Source organism: Brachycentrus maculatus, unplaced genomic scaffold, assembly GCF_059751285.1.
Source record: "Brachycentrus maculatus isolate JH-2025_06_01 unplaced genomic scaffold, ASM5975128v1 h1tg000395l, whole genome shotgun sequence".
Taxonomy (NCBI): Eukaryota; Metazoa; Arthropoda; class Insecta; order Trichoptera; family Brachycentridae; genus Brachycentrus; species Brachycentrus maculatus.
In genome coordinates this window covers 552,055-569,610 of record NW_028281144.1, presented here as the reverse complement: position 1 = coordinate 569,610, position 17,556 = coordinate 552,055, and the positions used below count along the sequence as shown (strand labels likewise).

The 17,556-nt window shown below is 33.6% G+C and overlaps 3 protein-coding genes across 5 annotated transcripts; 1 reads left to right on the top strand and 2 right to left on the bottom strand.

The window, feature by feature from the left end:
* Positions 1-1,883: 1,883 nt before the first annotated feature.
* Positions 1,884-6,874, bottom strand: LOC148302985 (hemocyte protein-glutamine gamma-glutamyltransferase-like). Its single transcript, XM_088270735.1, has 10 exons — positions 6,755-6,874; positions 5,502-6,134; positions 4,665-5,389; positions 4,377-4,569; positions 4,083-4,271; positions 3,594-3,813; positions 3,195-3,459; positions 2,825-3,109; positions 2,611-2,736; positions 1,884-2,524 (listed from the first exon to the last, which is right to left on the bottom strand). Exons 2-10 carry the CDS (start codon positions 6,130-6,132, stop codon positions 2,372-2,374), a joined length of 2,787 nt encoding a protein of 928 aa, XP_088126861.1. The 5' UTR covers positions 6,133-6,134; positions 6,755-6,874; the 3' UTR covers positions 1,884-2,371.
* A 1,664-nt stretch (positions 6,875-8,538) lies between these two features.
* Positions 8,539-13,426, top strand: LOC148302984 (transmembrane protein 231). Of its 3 annotated transcripts, none has more exons than XM_088270758.1 (5): positions 8,539-8,631; positions 9,290-9,462; positions 10,068-10,196; positions 10,357-10,579; positions 11,560-13,426. In XM_088270758.1, the coding sequence occupies exons 2-5, from the start codon at positions 9,352-9,354 to the stop codon at positions 11,826-11,828; spliced, it is 732 nt and encodes a 243-aa protein (XP_088126884.1). In that variant the 5' UTR covers positions 8,539-8,631; positions 9,290-9,351; the 3' UTR covers positions 11,829-13,426. The 3 variants fall into 3 exon arrangements, with proteins under 3 accessions (XP_088126884.1, XP_088126883.1, XP_088126882.1); XM_088270757.1 differs by having other exon boundaries at positions 8,556-8,803; positions 10,357-10,499; XM_088270756.1 differs by having other exon boundaries at positions 8,556-8,803.
* On the bottom strand, positions 12,087-17,481 carry LOC148302983 (mitochondrial import inner membrane translocase subunit Tim21). The gene is made up of 4 exons (XM_088270759.1): positions 17,367-17,481; positions 16,759-17,113; positions 15,181-15,363; positions 12,087-13,752 (listed from the first exon to the last, which is right to left on the bottom strand). Exons 2-4 carry the CDS (start codon positions 17,104-17,106, stop codon positions 13,603-13,605), a joined length of 681 nt encoding a protein of 226 aa, XP_088126885.1. The 5' UTR covers positions 17,107-17,113; positions 17,367-17,481; the 3' UTR covers positions 12,087-13,602.
* Positions 17,482-17,556: the final 75 nt, after the last annotated feature.

The following is a 17,556-nucleotide window of genomic DNA, read 5'->3' as shown; positions in this document are numbered from 1 at the left end:
GCCCTATGCACCATCAGGTGCGGATAAGGGTTTGAATTACTATTAAATTAACTTACCATTCAAAATAAATTTCTACTGGCTCAATGAAACAACAAATGTAAATACATTTTTATATGATGTCGAAAACATAATTGTTTTTCCCACAGATTGAGTGGTTTGACACTTCTTGCCTAGCTATAAAAAGTGAAGGTTAATTAATATTGCATATTTTATACTTAAAGTTATGTGTACAGTAGAAGATAACATATCGCCCACTCCTTTCAAGAACGTCATAAATAATAAATATCGTCAATTTTCAGTTGTGAAAATTGAGTGGATCCGAGGAAAATTGAAGACACTAGATATTCGCTCACTCCTTTCAACGTCAAATATAAAAAAAAGTTAATTTTTAGTTGTGCATGTTTTCGAAATGCCCAGAAAATGTACTATATCCCAGCAAAAGAGGCATATATTTATCTTAATATTTACCCGCTACAGGACAGAAAGTGTTGTTTTTGCATTTTGAAGAAAAGGTATTGTTTAATTATTTTTTAAATGAACTAAATATTTTTCAAATTGAGAAAAAACCGTCAGGTTTTACTTAAAAAGATCTGTTGCACAGTAAAAAGTTCAGTAAGTGGCTTGATATTTAGTTTTAATACATTGTATTATATTTTTTACTTTAAAAACGTTGCCCTGAAAAATCAAGTTTTTTGATTTATGACGTTCTTGAAAGGAGTGAGCGATATATTTTCACACGATTCTAAATTGACTATTCAATAATGTAAAGTGGACAGCAGGCAGCAGATACCGATAATTTACGTGTCACGACCTAATATAACACTCTGAATTGTGTATAGGTATCGCGTAATTATTATTATCTCTCATGGGTTAAAACAATAAGTGTTTAATATTGTAGTTCTATTCTTAGTTTGATCCAATAAAAAAATAACAATGTCTCGTCGGTGAGGATTTTGTGACTCAGTTTTCTAAAAATGTCAATGAGTTTTGCTCAACCATGACCTGTGTCCTAAACCTATATTTGGTTAGTACATAACACAAAATATATATATATATATATATATATATATATATATATATATATATATATATATATATATATATATATATATATATATATATATATATATATATATATTATATATATATATATATATATATATATATATATATGTATATACATAATTCGTGGGCAATTCAATACAATCCGAATTGGACGATCAAGTATTACTCAAAAATTCTCGTACGAGGAATAAAAAATGTGTACATTAATTTGTTTACTGTCCATTTTCACGGATGAAGTGCAAAATGTACAAAATACGATGATTTCATCGCATTCTCGTGAATTAATTCAATGATTTCAGAGTGGATTTCCTGCATTAAACCGCACAAATAATTATTTCAAGGTTTAAAAAGAATCAGAGGAAAAGATTAAGTAAAACAATGGATAGAAGTTGCAAAGAGAAATGTATTTTTTTATTGTTCTCAGGATCCCAAAAATAACACAAACACATAACGAAGTGCAATTAACAAAAATATAAACAGTATTAATATATTAATATATATGTATGTAAAATAAATTAAAAAGAGGATATTCTTAATATTAATAGTATATAGAATAAAAGTATGTATATTTGTTAAGGTAGATTGGGTCATAAACTTATTACATGGCACAAATTATTCTCGGGGTTTAAAATCAAATTACCTGAATGAAGATAATATATTAAAAATAAAAATAAATATACGGTATTAAAAACAAAGAAAATTATGTATAATACTTAAATATATATTTAATATAAACACTTTGGAATAATTCTTGCGTATGATGTGCAAATTACTATCATCTCAGTAAATGTGCGTTTTTTTTTAAGTTTTCAGTGCAATTTTTTTTATGCGTTTTTAAAACAATCAAATCAATCTTAATAAGTTTCCAATAATCAATTCCTTATAACATTGCTTAGTCGTCACAAAATTCAGTATCGAAAATCGTATTGGTATTTTTATTCAATTCCAATAAAATCACGGTTTAAATTTTAGATCGTGTGATAAAACGCGGTTTTTAGTATAATCTTAGAACAATCAATCTATTCTATTGAAAAATAGTAATATGTACCGATATGAGCACTGGTTGAAAAGAATGTACTAAAATGGAAATACAATATACATACACATACAACTATTGAAATTGATCAAAATAATTATTGATCTGTTTAAATCATATAATTTACACTCTCTTGTCATAATGAACGCAAATCATTGTCATTTGTCGAGAAAATTGTTTGATTTCCAGTATTTACCGCGATTGATTTTATGATTTGATTGGAATCGAATTGCTTGAGGGTCTGTTGTATTCCGGGCTAGTTTTTAAGATTTAACCACGCACGTTGACAGTGGTTGATCCGTTGATCTCATCCAGCTGGCGAGATGAGAAAGATGCCACTATCTTGCGCTCACCGTTGCGCCTGGGCAGGAACTTGTCGCTATATGTGACGAATTCACCTGGCTTGACGTCTCTGTAACGGATCTGTTGTCGAAAATCAAACTCGTTAGTAATAAGACAACAGTGATATACATACTTTAAACCACAGAGGTGGATTGTTTTTTTTTTACCTGTCTCGGTCGCTGAAGACCAGGTCCTTCAAATGTGAAGAAGCAGTCCGTAAGAGCTGTTGTCAACGGATTTTGGAAACTGAACGTGACATGGCATTCTTGATTGATGCAAGGTTGACCGCGTACCTGTCGACAACACAATTAAACATAATTTGAAATATACTTATTAAACACATCAATAATCTACAAATATTTCATTTTTGTTGCATTTTACCTGGACTTGCATCCTGGGTTTGTGCAGAGGGAAGTCGTCTTCCTCAGACCATGTCTGGCGGGTTTGTTTCACGAACGCCATGGCGTAGATCTTGATGTGAGAGTGGTCGACCAGTTTGTCCATATAATCCTGAGGAGTGACATGAACCTTGAGAACCTCACGCTGTCCAGCCCTGATGACAAAGTCACCTTGGACACGCTTCAGACGAGAGGCAATGGCGCCAGTGTAGTAGCTGGAATTCGCTGTCAACACAGCACTTATGGTGCGCTCTTCGTGAGATTTATTCTGAAAATTTAGGTAATTCAAAACGACGTTTTAGTGACAGATCTAGGCAATATAATTGATATGTTGTTGTGATAATATAGCTTACGTGGATATTGACAACAACGTCAAACGGTTGTCCGAAAGGTACGATATCAATATCGACCAGATCAAAGAACACGTCCTCCATATCTCGGTTGGGGAAATCGTAATATTGCTGAGCGCGAGTAAATCCGCGGCAGGCGTTGAACACCGAGAGCCGCTCGGAGGCCAAGTTATCGAGAGTCTTGTACTCGTGAGTGATTTCCAACATATCACTATCTCCTTCATCATCATCCCTATTAGGGTTCTTCGTCACAAGCTTGCGACCAACTCTGTAACCAAACATAAAAATCATCAAAAAGAGTTATCACTTTTCAAAAATAGTTTAATCAAGGTCTACTTAAGGTGTAGCAAGTAGATCTTAAAAGACTCATTTTAACAATCGATATACCAAAAATCTACTTACAAGTATTGGTTAGTAGCCATTCTGGAGAAGCCCCACTCGGAGAACTCATCTTCCTGGAAGTGGCACATATCGGCATTAACCTCAGAATACACGAACGGTGTATCGTATTGGAAGCCTACTTCTCCTCGTCGTACTGCTTCCAAACTAGCAGGTCCACAACGGTAAACGCTCTCCGATTCTTCCTGCGGAGTGGCGTCAATGATCTGCCATCCTCCGTATCCTAAAATAGTTGGAAATGAAACATTATTAATAACTAAAAAGTATGAAATACATATTGTATTTAAATTGTATTGTCTGTGCAGCATCTTCCACCACTATCTGTTTAAAGCCAGATTTTTTTTAAATCTTACACGATACGACGCCTGCTTCACTGTCTTTCTTTCCCCCATTCCCTCCTACTTTCCCCTCTTTTATTGTATTGATAAAGTCATATACGCAACTAATAAAACCATTTATTTCATGACATTTAGTACAATTCAATAATCATACCTTGAGGCAAGTCGGGACGGGTCATCCATACATCATTCCACACGTGGAAGTTCCAGCAAGAGTCGAAGCAGTCCTCATCCGGACCATTGGGAACCTCATTACCTTCCTTGTCGAAATATTTATCAACTGTCAAGCTTCGGTTGGTATCATGAGCGGATACGTAATTTGTCACAGAGCGACAAGGAATACCTATAAAAATATAAAATATATAAGTACTCATGTATTTGAAAATAATCATTTACAGGAGTGATACGTATTTGATAATGTAAAATATGAACAATAAAACTTGTTTACCCAAAGCTCTGCAAACAGTCACCACCACTGCGGAGAATACCCAACATTGTCCATATTCTACTGGACGACCACCATCGCTCAAGTATCGCTCCATAATAGCAACACTACCAGTCCAAGCATGAGGAGCCACTCCCTCTTTGTATTCATTATCCCAGCGTCCAACCATGAGGCCTTCATCATCATTAGCGTTAACCTATTTAGAAAAACATATATATTCATCCATCTTTACAAAAATAGAACAATAATTTGGTATACCTACTCAATTCGATTAAAAATATAAATACTCACCATTGCGGAAATCGCTCGAACAACTTGAATTGGATTACCCCTGTCGGCATGGGATATTCCACAACGCTCAAGCAAATACATGCAAGCCGGAAGAATGACATCGTCATATTGTCCATATATCCAACGGCGGCCCTTCGGTTGTCTAAAGGATCCATACCAAACCTTTCCAGTATCATTCATGATGTACTCTTTACGCAACGACTCATTATCCATGTAGACGGGATCCTCGCGGCACCACGGGTTGAACAGGATGTAAATGTCTTCTTCGCACTTATAGTCATATCGGTTATCCCGCTGTCCTTGTCTATTAGTCTGGACCCAACAGTGCCACAAGCCCACCTGAGCAGAGGCCGGGATATGTACTTGGAAGGTGACGGTGTTGGCGTCCTGGCGCTGAATGCTGATTTCCCAACGATCCATTTCGTGAACCAATGTAGACAAGTTCTGCATTGAGCCATGGCGAGATCCATATGGCCTACTATGCTGCACGCTGCCCATGCGCTCCATACGGTCCATAGGACCATGAGGGCTAAGTGGGCTATGCTGCGGAATAGGATCGTTAGAGAATGATCCCCTGCGAATGCCGTATCCAGGAACATTGGTACTCTGCATTGCTGATATTCCTTGGACGGGGATATCACGGCTGTGTTGAAGGTTTCCATGTTGACTAGACCAATTAACTGGTAACACCACCCGTGTTCCCTTCGTAACAGATGGTTTGGGTCCTGAAAAATAAATATGTCTGAATAGTGGATAACCATTAACATATAAACAAAAATATGTTGTTTTAATTTTACTGTTTTCAAAATAAAATAAAATAGTAATAAAAAAACTTACCGAAACCGAACACAATTCTGATGATATCTTGCTGCTTATCCCATGTACGGTCGAAACGCACCGCGAAGAAGAAATTCTGTCCTCGGCGCAACACGGGAGTAGGTAACACGGTATCGTTGACCAGTTCGTACTGATCGGTATGATGTTCCTTGGAGTTATCCCTGGCATAGAACTCCGTAAGCTCAACCTTCAGCGGCTGCTGCGAGTAGTAGCTTTGCGGCTGAGTTTCGAAATTCTCCTGGCGACGACGACGCTCGTTCTGATCCGCCATACGGGAGATCATGTTGTGAGAGAATTGGGTGTTAGGGCTGTTGCGAGTCGAAAAGTTGAGGCGATGGTTGGCTCCGGCAGAGCGAGAACGGCCGGGACGCGGCTGGGCCGTGGGTCCAGGGCGCTGGTTCGGAGGCCTCCTGCTTAGACCGGGGCGGTGCTGGAAGCTCGACACGTTGTAGGCCCCGGACATGCCCGGAGTGTAGTTAGAGGCCATGCCGCCGATGTTGAGATTCTGCATGTCCCCGCGGAGGCAGCCCATGCCGGACATGCTGGACACGCCAGCAAGCCCGCTCATCCCGGTCATGCTGGAAGTCATGCTTGAGGACATGCGGTCCATTCGGGAAGAAGGTTGAGTCATTTCTAAAACCGAGTGGAAAGCTTACATAAAGTAAAGTTATTTAAAATGTCGATTAGCTGTAGTTAAACTTCGCAATCGGTACTATGTGATTTAAACTAATCCTGGTCCTGGTTGGTTTAGAACAGGGATAAGGAATCAGTAATATTTTTTTTTAGATAGCGTTTTCACTAAATTACATTATGAATTTAAAATATTCGATCTACAGGGAGGGAGGTATCAAGATGTTTTTTACGACGGTCTTATGTAAAATCAGATAAATTAATGTGGCCTTTAGACATGAAAAGTTTTCCACCCCTAGTTTCGCCTACAAATGTATTCAGAAAGCAACGAAAAATCAAAATAATTATTAATGAGTTTAAATTATTATTATTTCTCAATGTCATTATCTCAGAAATTCAGTTACGCTCTTCATTTTCTTTAAATTTAACATATCAAGAATTCTGGCATTCTGTATTCTTTAGGGAAAATTTTAGTTCATTTAGTTCAATGAAAATTGGTGTAGAATTTATTTATTAAACGTGAATTTGATTTTTCATGTTACAAGAAAATTTCAAAATATCCAATGAATGAGATTGAAATTGTATAAAGTTGTATAAAAGGAGTGTATATTTATATAACTTACTATTAGAGTCCACTGTCGACCTAATAAAACTGAATACAATTCGGAAGATAGGTTAGAAAACCACACTGAGGTCTCCGAGAGGATGTAGTTACTCTGGATTGAAGCCAGAGCAGACTGGTGATGATGACCGAGATTTCATGATTTTTATACTCCACCAGGATAATAAGTCTGTGAAGGAACATAACTCCCCTCAGACTTCCTTCCCGAGGGAGATATCACATAACAGAGCATTGTCTCTCGAAATGTAAGTAGTAGTTGAAATCTAAACTGAATAGAATTGTTTCAAGTGCTTTGTACTAAGGTTACTGAACAGTGTTCATGATATGATACCTACCTTCCTCGGTGCCTTGCTTTCAATACGAAAAGTATTAAGCAGGACAATACCGTATAGTGTTCAATCTACCTGTATTGTTTTATTTTTTGACTGAATTACTTACTTTTTAAAACCTCATGAATTTTTCTTCATTATTCGTACTTAATAGTAAAAAAGGTCGACCATGTGTTATCTTCATCTCAAATTAAATGAAAATAAGGTCCTAAGCATGATTACCACATATCGCTCACTCCTTTCAAGAACATCGTGAATCAAAATTCGTCAATTTTGAGTTGTGCATGTTTTCGGAATGCCCAGAAAATGTTCTATATCCCAGAAAAAGAGGCATATTTTAAACATAATATTTACCCGCTACAGAGTTTTTGGATTATAAGAAAAGGCATTGTTCAATTATTCTTTTCAAAATACTAAATATTTTTCAAATGCAGAAAAAACCTTTTCCTAAAAAGATCTGTTGCACAGTAAAATGTTTGATAAGTAGGTTTTACCTAAAAAGATCTGTTGCACAGTAAAATGTTTGATAAGTTGCTGGACATTTATTTTTCATACATTGTATTATATTTTTAAACTTTAAAAACGCTCTCCTGAAAATCAAGTTTTTTTTATTTATGACGTTCCTGAAAGGAGTGAGCGATATGTTAACCTGCGGACGTGAATATAATAAATTAGATACATCCTAAAGGAGCGTCAAGTAAAGTAAATAAAAAAATTCCATATACGATTCTATAATAATAAGAAGATTAGCAAAATTCATTTAAACTAATAAACATAATTCTGAGGATATATTAATTGACATGTATCTTGTATCCACAAGATACATCGGTTAAACACAGCGTAAATGTAAAAAAAACTATATAAAAATCTAGACATAGTTTTGTTGCCTCTATTACTGTCTGTGCATATTATCAATGCACAATGTAAGTTAATACGAAAAAATCGTAATAATAACTGGATTGTACAATATTTCGAAATATCGATATAATTATTATCAAATTTACTCGTCCATCCATCTTGATACATTTTTCTCATTCAAAATTGTAGAATACCGACGCTATGGCCTTGCTGCTATCTGGTAAATGTGGTATAAGTCATATCTTTGTGATATTATAATCTTTTGTGAACTTTTCTAATTTTTACATATTTTTATCGTATCCGCGGTCGATTGTTTTTACGGATACATTTTTTCGGAATGGACGCGAAGGAAGGTTAATTTATTCTGTAACAATTAAAGGTTCATTTTGTTCACGTTTTCTTTTTACTTAAATTAGTTTGTTTTGTGTTTCATATACTGACTATGTAGCCCATAATCAAATTTATCGAATTACCCCTCTCATTCAATGAGCTGGCAACACCAAATGATAATGGCGTAAGTACTTTCCCGGGATAATTTGATCGTTGTGTTGTCAAACCTAAATTGAATCGTTGCTAGGCAACCGCTGAGGTAAATAAACAAAACAATATTTTCACATAAGGCCCAAAAAATGTCAATCTCGGATAATGTACTTTTTGTATTACTAAGTTGTGTTTATAACTGATATAAAAGGTGGTGAAATGGTATTTTTTCCAAACCTGTAAAATGGTGTTTTTTGAAATATTTTCATACAGCGCTTCTATAAAAATTAAAAGTACACTCTGCTCACAAGCTACCTTTTTTATATTGGTATCAACATTAATTGCGTTAATTTCACCGCTCATTTTAGCATACAGAAGCAGAGGTAAGATTTAAATAACTCCATTATATAGCGATAGACAGAATCCAACTAAAAATAATGTTTGTGTAATGAATAATATTTTAGATCGGTTACTATATTTTTCTAAACAGTTGTCACAACGCCAGAACACTTTATCACTTATGAACCTATTCATTGTAAAAACACATATTCATAATATAATTCAATTACGGTAGCCATTTAATATCGCTGTTATTGACAGTAATGTAATTATGTAAAAAAAGTTGAATTTTCGAAATAATGAATTTAATGTTAATATGAGTTGTAAACAATAATAAAGAAGGAAAAACTAAATTGTTAAAGTTCTTGAAATTACTCAAAATACGAAAACAAGAGCGAGAAGTGTCACTCTCCCCTCCCATTCATTGAAGAAAATTCAGGGAACCCTTCATTATTCAAACCTAGTAGAATAAACGTTTTCTACTGTAATTCAATAAATTAATTGAAAGTTTTATTTTTTTTATCTTACAGGATTTTGGCTAAAGAGTTATGTATACTATGAACAGCCAGATGTTCATTTCAAATACCAGTATATGTTCATAGCTGAAACTGATGATATCGAACACATTATCATTTGTAATAACATAGTAAATAAGACTGAATTGCTTAAAAATGCGATTGGAGAAGACTGTTATTTCATTAAGGTAAATTATTTTTATTTCTTCATCTTGTTGCTTGCTGCTGAGCGTCATGGTCTTCTGGGATGTCACACACTTGGTGCACAACTTCCTCAGTGCAATCATTTGGTCATTCCAACATAATTTACTAAAAGTGATAACTATGGCAATTAGAGTATGATTATGGATTACAAACCTAATCACATAATTCAAATATAGTATCTGAGCTTACCTTAACCCATTGCAACACAAAGCTGGCAAATCGCCGGCCAAGGTCAATTTGTCACTGACTCACAAAGCTGATGATTCGCCGGTTTGTCTGTGAAGTGATCTTTTACATTAAAACTAAATGATTATAACTTTCACAACTCTGAACTGACCACACTCTTCCAAAACTATCTGGGGATGAGCCATAATGATCTAGTTTACGAACAAACAAAACAATTATGCTTTTTATGTTCCATTTTTATTTTGTGTGTAATTTACTCTTAATGTTATTGTAATAAAAAAAATTGTCAAAATTAAAAATGTAGTGTGTTGTATGAAAAAAATATGTCATCTTATTTTGTGGTGCAATGGGTTAAATGAAGTACTGAGAAAAAGTAGTTTAAATTTTAATATTTTTTTTCCAGGCAAGTGAAGAAGATTACAATAATGACAAGAAAATTGATGAAATACATTTTAGAGCCAGAATAAGTAATCCTCTTGCCAAAAGCGTCCATTCTATAAAATTACTTTTATTACTGGATTATAAACTTCATGTAAGTTTTGCATGCATATATCTTTTAACTAGTAAATAGATTTTTGCTATCATTTATTCTGATCTGCTGCATTGTTGTGTATATGTAAATACATAGTGATTATAAAATACAAAGAGGCATAAAAAAATTATCAAATAAATATTAAAATGAAATATTTCAGGATCCTTGTTTGTTGCAAATGGAGAGTCTAGCAGTGGTGGATAAAACATTTGGTTTACCAATATCAAAACTTTTTGTAACTGCAAATCTTGATACATCTCAAGCATTTCCTCTGGCGTGTAAAAACAATCATAGAGACATCAGGTATAATTATTCCGTCTTCCCGGATATCGATACCAATGACTGGTTGGAGAATCTGCTATACAGTTATTCCAGGAGAAATGGTAATATTTTTATGTGTCTTGCAAACCCACAAAACTCCTATTCTAAATAATCGTGAAATTGTAGAAAAAAAATAATTTGCATACAAGGATTAGTAAAAATTATTCGCATTTTTGCTGTTACAGACAATCAGGTTTATCTCACTGCTTTCTTGCTTAGAGCTTTGCTTGCTTAGAGCTCGAATCTCTGCAGTGATGTGGTTGAAGTTTGACCTTGATCTTGTTATTTTCCTTCCTGCATGACAGTATTACCATGGCTACTCTGCTGGAAATCCTGATACCTTTGACCAAGGTTATCCGATCATCGCTACTTCTTACTCCTTGGCACCTACTGCTAGAACCAAGTAACCAAGTTTTGACCGTAATGGCAATACTATCAAACTTTGATTACATGACTATAGGTCCAGATAGCAGTGACACAAACCTAAAAATAAAATATGGCCAAAATGCAGGGTATTTAAAATATATTTATTTAAGATAAGCAATGACGCATGCTTTTATTCAATGATTAAAGAAAACACTTGTTTTATACCACTTGAGTTTTATTAAAGACTACATGTTTCGGAAGTTAAACTTCCATCATTCAGGTCTGTATAATAACTATATTCCGAAACATGTAGTCTTTAATAAAACTCAAGTGGTATAAAACAAGCGTTTTCTTTAAGCATTGTAACATGTCTTACCTCAAAGTTAATGCCGAAACAATAAACAAAATATGCTTTTATTCATGTTTGAAATTATGCATATTAACACATTGTTTTTTTGCGGGAAACGCTTACAAGCGTCATTACATATTGTTGGTAGAGAGCTGGAGACGCTTATAATGGTTCTATTTGCTTACTTTTGGTAGAGCGCGAGACTGCAAAAAACATTGTACAGATTGGAATCGGGTTTACGGTTACTTGTGATTAGAATACTAATAAGAGTTGGGTTTATGAAAAAAACACCGATAACACTGTATTAAATACTTGTTTTCTTTACAGTTTCAACAAGATTGACAAATATATACTCGACTGTAAAATATGGATCCACAACAGACTTGGAAGTTGCAATTTCCATTGCCATACCAGAAAACATAATAAGGTACAGACCAGGTGTATTGCAAGAACTGAAGCATTTTTGGCAGCAATATTTATCCATAGGAGTTTTATTTTACTGGATATTATTCAAAATAAAGAAATATGTTTTTACTAATCGTATTCTGCCAGCATGGAAAATTATACCCTGGAAAGAAAATTTTAAGGGAATTTAGTATCAAAGCAGTGTAATTTTTTTTAATTTATAAAAATATAATTTTAAGGAATGCACACCAGGGTAAATTAATATCAATTTCATGGAATTGTAACAAACTGATCATTATATGTAATTAGGATTAAGAATAAATATGAATTTCATATTTGAGTATATATGCGTTTGCATTGTATTCCCAAAACACTTCAAATAAATCTTTAAAAGGGCTATACATTAACCGTCAATACATTTGTCGTTAATAAAAATAAAATAAAAAACATTTTGAATAAAACGTATTTAATTCCATTTCAACAACATTATTTACAAATTTACAAAAATCTCTTGAATATACAACAGAACATTATTATTATTATTCTTCTAACCCTTATACACACCCAATGGTGTATCTACATTATGTTGATGCAGTGTTATCTTGATTGTTACTTACATGAAGACAAAGTGATTCCATTCTACGCCTCAGGTACCAGTCCAGGGTTATTTATTTTAGGGAGCCTCCAACACGATAACTAACACACTACCATTACACTACGGAGGTGACCATAACATTATTAAGTAAATAATATTTCAGAAGCACTTTATATCCTAAACTACGATAAAAAATATTAATTATTATCGAATTTATTTTCATGGGAAAACTTGTAATGGAAGTTTCATATTGCAGGGTAATTTATGTATATTAAAGAATTTTTTTTTTTGGCAGTTTTCCTTTTTAAGGCCATCAAAACAAAATCAAATTATAAATATACACATATGATATTGTTTTAAATGAGCATAAATTTAAATAAAAAAAAATAATCAAGACTGATGTAAATGTTTTTTTTTCCTTTTTTCTTTTGTATGGGGAACTTCAATAAAAAATATTGTTATCAAAATAGGATGGGCGGTGTCATCTATATGGCCAAAGGTGTTTTTGCGCCACTATATTTATAGTCATAAGATAATCGATAGACAGAAATACAAAAGAAGTGTCAAAATTATTCAGAATTGAATGATGGTACAAGAAGTATTATACTCAAAAGCAGTATTAAAAGACAATTAAATCACAATGCCTCTCACCTACGATGATGTCATTCTAATAAAATTATATGTGAACCAAGTAGCTTAAAGACAAACCTATAAAATTATATATTTATATGAAATGTACTGCTTAAAATTTAAGAGTTTTTATAAAAATACTGAACAAAATAGAGAGTTTTGGTGCAACCTCTTATACGAAGACATGAACTGCTCGACGTATGAAGAGCTAAAGAGGGTTTCGGAAAATAGACTAGAATGGCGAAGAAGACTGTTACCTGTTGCTGCAGACCAATCCGCAGGATTGAGACCAGAGAGAGAGAGAGAGAGAGCAGCCTCCCTAAAAATGACCCTTTAAGTCTAAGAACCAACCTTTCAAATTGTCTATTTATATTAAAAATAATTGACTTATTAGTTTTGAAGAATAATTGCCCCGAACTCGCAGTCGTAGCAAGATCATTATTTACATCAGAAAACAAACTCCTATTAATAATATAGGTATATTAATTAACTTCTTTTTAGTAACAAGTCCTATACGATTATTAAATGATGTTTTTCTTTTTTCTAATATTTAAATTTAAAATTCACTAAACAACTAAAAACTAAATATGAATTATTTCAAATTAAAAATAATCAAGGAGGTTTCCCTAAAAAAATTTATGAACTTGGTTGTGTAAGCTTAAGTTGAGTGGACAGTACCATCGGTAAAATACAATTTCTAATTTAAAAATTGCAATGTAACTAAAATTGTAATATAATATTCACAAGATACTGGGAAGAGGTGGTAATTGCTCTGCAGAAAATGGTTTCTTGTCAGTCGTTAAGCGGTTATCTTCTAATATAATAACCCTTCTTGAATAATCATTTAGCTGCACGAATAAGTAGCGATATTCGAAATCTCCGCTGTCATTCTGAAAGTTTTATAATAAAAACTATTAAATTTTACGCTTATATAAAAAAAACACAAATTTTATGGCCATCAGGACTGTTATAAAAATGATTTTTTTACCAATTCATATTATGCTTAATCCAAAAATTATTTTGGATAATATCGCTCACTCTTTTCAAGAACGTCATAAATCAAAAATCGTCAATTTTCAATTGGGCATGTTTTCGGAATGCCTAGAAAATGTACTATATCCCAGCAAAAGCGGCATATTTTTAACTTAATATTTACCCGCTACAGGGCAGAAAGTGTTGTTTTTGCATTTTAAAGAAAAGGTATTATTTTTATTTTTTTTTAATATCCGAAATATTTTTCAAATGTAGAAAAAACCTTCAGGTTTTACCTAAAAAGATCTGTTGCACAGTAAAAAGTTCAATAAGTGGCTTGATATTTATTTTTAATACATTGTATTTTATTTTTAAACTTTAAAAACGTTCTCCTGAAAAATCAAGTTTTTTTATTTGTGACGTTCTTGAAAGGAGTGAGCGATATTTGAATTATCACTTAATCGAATGATGTTTTGTTTATTGCTGAAGGCAAAAAATACCTGATCTGAAAAAAGGTTGACTTTGGGCACTACACAGAATTTTACTGTCAAGCAGTCCGGTTAGCAAGAAAAAATTGGATAATTGGCTTGTGCTTTTGCCCGTCTTTTTCGGAACGGTGCGTGATCACAGTGCGTGTAAATTCGATCACACTAAACTGTCATAGTTGCTTTTATTAATAAAAAAAACGGACTGCCGGACGGTAAAATTTCGTGTAGGGAAGAAGCGCTCTATCAGTTCAAGCAACAATTTTTTACATTACTCATAATCTTAAAAAAATAGATTACGATTTTAAATAATTATAACTCAGTAAAAAGTAACTATCTACTCCAGGACTCAAATCCCGGGAGCTTCAGATGCCAACTGAGCTGCTCTGCTCTGGAGTCTGCTGAGAAATATAGTTGTCATAGAAGTGAAGCATAGATTGGGAAAAAAGGATGAAAGTAGACTGAATGCAGTCGAAATGTAATCTCTCAAAACAATATATGATAGATGTTCGAATGGTGAAATAAGGAAAGGATGCAAAGTTAAAACAAGCATTATCAATAAAATTAAGAAAGGTGTGTTGAGATTTGAACATGTGAATGAATGAGTGAGGTAGGAACGGTAAAACAAATTTATGAGGCGAATGTAGTCGGAAAAGGGAGCAGAGAAAGACCGAGGAAAAGTTGACATGATCAGGTATGTCAAATACTTGAAAGGGATCGGGTCAGAAGTCAAAATAATCGGCGGATATGTATGATGATGCATGAATGAGAGACAAGAGTGGTATGGCATTTCATTCTCTCCGTCTACCCCTGCGGAGAAACAGCATGATGTTAAATTAGTTAAATATTGCTACATCTTACCTCTTTCATATCCAAATGGACAGTTGCCTCATTTCTGGTTCCTTTGATATAAAACTGCATTCGAAGGCAATTAACACCGTCACGCAAATAGAATGCGTGGCTTACACGAGTTCTGCGTCTTCTAGTTGTTTCTTCTCCATATCCCTTTATAGGAGCTCCCAAGGAATCAGACACATAGGGATTCTAAATTTAAAATATATTCCTTCATTAATTAATTTAACAGTAATTTTGTAATCGGTTTACCCAGTTTTGTAAATAATTCGAATTCATTGATAATACATTCAAAACAATTAATTAAAAAATGATCACTTTAACACATCTTGAACACGTTGACTGCCATGGCAATTTTTTAGAATTTCGGTCTAAAAAGCCAATTTCATCTAACCTTTCCCTTCAGGTGCTAAAATAAAACGCGCGTCCCAGTGTTCGGTTGTCACTACACAATAAAAAAATTGCGATTTCAAATAGGAAAAAAACGGACATTCATAGCTAATCCCCTTAATTAATTATAAATTAAGTCAAAAATTATAATTTAGATTTATTTGCTGAAAACATTAAAAAACCATCTGGCAACGCTGATGGAACAAGCATAGGTCCACTCTTGTCGGAAGCCCAAAAGCTAATGCTGCTAGCCAGAGAACATTGAGCTTTGAGCTCCTCAAGCTTGCACTTGCTTGAGATGCGAATATAGTGTCGTGGTTCCCGTACTTCCGCGAATTTGTTTCCGAAATTCACAAAATACCTCTGATGTACCCGATAAATTCTGATTATAATTAATATTATTTTTTAAATCATGCGTAAATATGTTATGAAGGAACACCTAAAATCTTAGCCTTGTATTTATTATATTTATAGAGATATTATGGTTATTAGAAGCTATGTGTACAAGGTACACAACACCGGGAAGGGAGGGTTAATCATATTACATTATTAAAAACTCAATTATAGCAGATAATTATATTTTCTGTTCATTTATTAATACATTTTCTGTTTGTGAAAGCCAGCATTGATTTTTTGTTATTTTCTTAGAAGCCATCTATATACTAGGAATTTTATCGTAGCTACACGAATATGGCAAGCAAACACAGTACGAGATAACTCGCAGTCGGCGTCCTAGCAAAGAACGCAATCTCACAGTTGGCAGTCAACGTGTTAAGTTTCATTAAGGTAAGTAATTACTAAGATAATTGAACCCGATTATTATTTTATTTCATTATAAATTTTAAAGACTATATGACCGATTGTAGGCCTAACACTTAGCGACAAAGTAAGAAACTCTGAAATAAAAAAAATCTGCGATGTTGAAGATGTTGTACGATTAGGGAGAGAAAGAAGACATTTCTGGAGAAATCAAGTGGGAAGAGCAAGTTGGGATCGAGTGGTGAGGATAGCAGCGGACAGCATCATAAGAGGTAGCAGACCCCCAGGAAGAGCACCTAAACGATAGTGAGATAGCTGGTCTTCCACCTCACAGGAGAATGACAGGATATAGTTCTAAATACAGAGGGAGAAGAAGATAAATTTTAGGGGGAGTTTAATCAAATATACTAAATACAGAACTTTAAAAATAGAACTCACGTCAATACATTTCTGTAATGCAGCAGAGTAAATACTATTGGGACTTTTGCTGGAAAACAGCTCTCTGAATACATAATAAAATATTATTCCGGTAACACCAATTCCAGCAATAATCACTCCCATGTAAGATACAGTCTTGGTTGTCTCTTTGATTTTCTCCCCCAATGGTCGAACATCAGTGGAGACGTTTGATGATGGCTTCGCTCTGGATACTGCGGACTCATTTTTATTTTCAGAAAAATTTCTCTTTATTAACCCGTTGATACATAAACTGGGCCTGATAATGCTTTCCATAATACATCTTTTTTGACATTTCAACAAAGGAGCTAATTTTGATATCGTTGACATAGTTTTCCTAAAATAAAGATTTTTTTAAAAAGAAAGGTAGATTAAAGGTTTTGAATATATAAAAATATAATATTTATAAATTTTTATTAGTAGTGCACTTTGCCATCTTTCAAAAATATATATTATGACCCGGTACACAACATAACCTTCAAAATACAAAAGCAGATTCATTTTTGCACGTTTATCTTTATTACAAATAGATTCAATGAATTCATTTAATGACCACAAATAAACATTTAAACACGATCGCTTCAATTTACCTATTTTAAACACCGACGAAATAAGTTTCAAACACAAAACAGTTCGAAGGCAAGATTCAAACGTCAAACTTTATGCAATTCTACGTCAAACTTCGTTCCAAAGACAATATTATTTTGCGAAAACTCTGCGAAAAACAATAGACTACCTTTGACAAAAATTTACACAACTCAACCAACATAATAGTTTTAA